Raw genomic sequence first — 4,611 nt, forward strand, 5'->3', positions numbered from 1 at the left:
TATAAAACATTCTAAACAGAGATCCAGCCAACCAAAACACAAACACACAGAATGCCTGCCACTAACAGGCTGGGAGATGGACACATCGTCAGTAGCAGACCTAAAACAAAAAAGCCCTATAACACCTTGTCTGATGTCACCTAATATGTGCAGTGGCCAACTCAGAACTTCTCCATATGCTCATATTTGTTCATGGATGACCACAAAGGCATCACAGGCAATGAGAGCAATGGAAATTTTATCAGGTGGGATAATTTACAACATATGATCTACAATAAATGAGGATGGGTATTATGTACACACAGATAAAGTGATATAGGTATGTGAAAATGCTGAGAGAACAAAGTTGTATACAAGAAAGTAGGCAGCAGTAAAACATTTTTCTCTTAAAATTCATTTAACAGTTAAATAAATTTGGTTTGCATTTTAATTAGCTTTATGATTTATGAGAAACTAAGGATATATACACACACTAAATGTATATAACTACTATTTCCAAGAGTCATAGGGGAAAAAAACATCCTTTCTAGCCTTACCAAAAGCAAATCCAGACATCTCCTTTCAGGCCCAATCTCTGAATATAAAAAAAAATCCCCACATCCAGGGACAGTCATCAGCACTCATTCTTTCAGAGGCACAGAGGCATGTACCCCACGGAACTGAAAAATGCAATAACAATAATGAATTGCTGAATTCTCTAGAAGGGTGACTTCAGCTTGGAGTGGACAGAGCTCCTGTATTTTACATTTCTTTTTCTTTTTTAAAAATGATTTTACTTTGGCAATTTGTAGCTGAACTACAAAGACTAAGATAATCCACAGAAACATGAAAGTACCAAGAGTGCCAGTCAATTATGCCAAGCTCTAAGTCTTACCAACCAAGTACAAAAATAGTACACTTCAAGTGTACATCAACAGTGCAATATCAGGGACTAGAGAGATATCAGCATATTCTGTTCTTACAGAGGATTCTTGTTTGGTTCCCAGCACTGGCATCTGTCATCTTACAAGTGCCTGGAACTCTAGCTCCAGGGAATAGTCTGTAGGTTCCTTCACTTGAGTGAACATACCCCCGCACAGCTACATATACATACATGTAATATTATTTATTTATTTATTTATTTATTTATTTATTGGCTTTTTGAGACAGAGTTACTCTGTATAGCCTTGGCTGTCTTAGACTCACTTTGTAGACCAGGCTGGCCTCAAACTCACAGTGATCTTACTCCAGAGTGCTGTGATCAAAGGTGTGCACCACCACGCCCAGCTTTTTTTTCTTTGGGCATACATGTAATTTGAAAGTAAAACATATGGGTCTGAGTGAGGAGGCTCATACCTTTAATCTTAGCATTCAGGAGGCAGAGTCAGAGTCAGGTGGGTCTTTGTAAGTTCAAATTCATTCTGATTTACATAGCTAGTCCCAGACTAGCCAGGGGTACATGGTAGGGTCCTGTTTCAATAAATATATAATAAATCTTTTTAAAATATAAAATTAATATTCTTAAAGAGATACATATTTTTTCTGAGGTAGAAAAATAAAGCTTGCTGATGAGGAGGACAATTGTTCTTACCCAGCCTGTTCACTCTCAGGCTAATGAGCAGAGAGTGGGACCATCTCACTCATCAGCACTGCACTGTTAATGTCAACTCTGAAAGACTAGAAGCTGTATATATTACGCACATGTACTATAGATGTACATATATTTATACACACATATAAAGACACATCCATATATGGATATGTGGTTTATATTTCCCAACTGTCAATGTTCAGAAAGACTAATATGAAAAAGAAGAGAACATGTGATTTTTATTTTATTTGGGGATACTATATACCTTACACAAATGCATATATATCCATAAACATACACATGATGCACACATGTAATTACATAGCAGGCATATTCACGTGTATATATACATGGATGCACACTCCCTTTTCTGTACACCAGGTCAGCTTTACTTTAGAAGGCAACTGCTGATTGTTAAGTCTGGGCTCTCTCTTGTTTTGTTTCCACTGTCAAATGTAGAGCAACTCACAGATGAGGCCAAATAAATAATGCAACAGACAACTTTATGACCTGCAGTGACAATGAAGGACAATCTGGATGCTGTTGGTTTCCTAACTTTTCCCCTAAGCAATGTGGGTCATGAACCAGCTTTGGGTTCCATGAGGTCCACAAGCAGGATGTTCACCCTTCACCCCCTCACTCATAAGCAGGTAGACCAAACATTTCAGGTTCGAAGTCTACCAGTGAACTCAGCACCAAGGTGGCTTTTTTGGTCAGCTCTATGCGCAGGTTTTCATTAGGTACCATGACCACCTGCATGCCACAAGCCACAGCTGCCTCTACTCCATTTGGAGAATCTTCAAAGACAAGACATTTTTCTGGATCAGGGGGAGGAGAAAACCTCTTGGCACAGGTAAGAAATAAGTCTGGGGCTGGCTTGCCGTACAGAACCTCAGGATCATCTCCCAGAACAATGTGACTAAATAAACCAAAGAATGCCTTGTGTTGAGTGGTCTTCCTTTGGAAGGAGAGGGTCCCGGAGCTGGTGGCCAGGGCAAACGGTAGGTGGTTTTTCCGCAGGTGGTGGATCAACTTATCAGCTCCTGGCATGAGCGAAGCTGTGTGCACAATCTCCTTCAGCTTCGCCTGGCTTTCTTCCAAAAGCTCTTCTTTGGACATGGGTAACTTCAGGACCTCTACTATGATCTCTGCACTTTCTAGAGCCTTCTTTCCCATGGCCAGGGCCTTGACATCCCAATCGTATTGCTTTCCGTAGCGATGGCATATTTCTTGAAATACCTCAGTATATAAGTCTTCAGTATTCAGAAGCAGTCCATCCATGTCAAATATCAGGTGTGTAACTGGCCGAAACTGGGGCACAGGAACCGCGTCCGCCATACTGAGGGCGGCAGATGGGCTGGGTCAGAAGAAGAGCGCATGCCCAGATAACTTGTCCTACACATGCGTGGTGTGAGCCTCTATGACCTATTTCCATGGCAGGCTGACAATTCAAGAAAACTGTAGAGTCACGAGCTTAACAAAATCACCAGGTAAACACTAAACAAGAAGCAAGGAAGCAAAAAATAATATAGGAAATAAAGGAGACATCACGATGCATTATTTATGAAATACAAAACTTGGTAGAAACGAATCCATTTGGAATGAATCAGGAAGCAGACATGGAAACGGAAGGAGAAAGAATCAAAGGAGTAAATTCTACCTTAACCAAACAAGCAAGCAAGCAAACAAACAAACCCATCCTTCATTCACAAAATAAAACAATGTTGTAAGAATATGAAATTAGCAATTAAAAGATAATAGACATTTTAAAAGAAAAGGTATCTCAGGAAAATTGAATTATTTTATCAAAAACTAGATAAAGGGAGTCTTTTCTGGTGAGCCTTCGTTTGTTTTTCTAAGGAGGCATTAGTTCATCAAGGAGTTTAACGCATGAAGAGAACAAATTTTCTTAAACCATCTTAATGGATTTCTGATCACTCTTGTTACAGATGACAGGCAGAAACTCAATCACTTCATATTCTGCAGAAATATGAATTTTGACAGGATCTGCAGACATCAGAACTAGAATCATCCTTGCCCCACATTTGTCACTAACAAATAAAGTTAAGTTGATTACTTAGGTCCTAAGTAATCCTGAGCAAGACTTAAGGGACTGGAGGTGTAGCTCAGCCATTAAGAGCACCTGCTGCTTTTCCAGGGGACTCATGTTTGATTCCTCTCACCCACATAGCAGCTTACAACCCTATGTAACTCTAATTTCCTGGGATCTGACACCCTTTTCTGGTGTCCTTGGTTATTGCATGTATATGCACATGGTGCACAGACACACATCCAGGCAAAGTATCCACATGCATAAGTTAAAATAATAATTAAAAAAAAAAGAAATTCAGTGCCCTATTCAGACAACGTCATGGGAGAGGCAGGTGGTAGTCATGTCAAACACTGTAGAATAAAGATTTAATCTTATAGTTCTTAGATTTTTGTGTTGTGAATTATTTCCAAAGTGGTCATAATAACCAAGAAGCTGCAGATTTCAAACAAATAAAATTGTATAAAAGTTGTAAATTGATGGGTGATGATCTGTGTATGTCAACTCTAGGCAATTTGAAGATAGTAAATAATCCAAGTGTCAAACCTAACCCCAAACCAAAGCAATCACCACTACAAAGAATTATTTAAATTGGTTGCAAAATTAAATATGTAAAGTAAGTCTTCGAAAGTACCAAGAGCCAGGGCAGAATGCCATTAGCTACTGCATTTAGGATTAAATCATAATAAGAAAACATACTTAATACTGTGTCAATATGCTAATTACACAGGAAATAGATCCATCAAAACATCACAGTAAGAGCTGTAAATCAGTAGTTGCATGTCCATCCAGACTTAAAAATGAGTGTGTATTTGCATACACACATACAAATTATCCCTTTGTCAATTTCTGAAATCCTTAAACAGACATGAAGGAGAACTGTATTTCAAATATAAAGTTTGAAATTAAGTTTGTATGAGAAACTAACAGTATATAAAAGAATCTTTACCCCAAACTAAAGCCTAACTTAAAAATTACAAAGATCATTAAC

The 4,611-nt window shown here is 38.5% G+C and overlaps 1 protein-coding gene across 1 annotated transcript; it reads right to left on the reverse strand.

Moving 5' to 3' along the window:
* Positions 1 to 2,206: 2,206 nt before the first annotated feature.
* On the reverse strand, positions 2,207 to 2,908 carry Pudp (pseudouridine 5'-phosphatase). The gene has a single exon (XM_051163010.1). It carries the CDS (start codon positions 2,906 to 2,908, stop codon positions 2,207 to 2,209), a length of 702 nt encoding a protein of 233 aa, XP_051018967.1.
* Between the last annotated feature and the right edge of the window lie 1,703 nt (positions 2,909 to 4,611).

This window comes from Acomys russatus, chromosome 20 (genome assembly GCF_903995435.1).
Source record: "Acomys russatus chromosome 20, mAcoRus1.1, whole genome shotgun sequence".
NCBI classification, from domain to species: domain Eukaryota; kingdom Metazoa; phylum Chordata; class Mammalia; order Rodentia; family Muridae; genus Acomys; species Acomys russatus.

Bases quoted from the DNA above. Each gene is read 5' to 3' on its own strand.
- Pudp (XM_051163010.1), bottom strand. From the start codon at position 2,908: ATGGCGGACGCGGTTCCTGTGCCCCAGTTTCGGCCAGTTACACACCTG.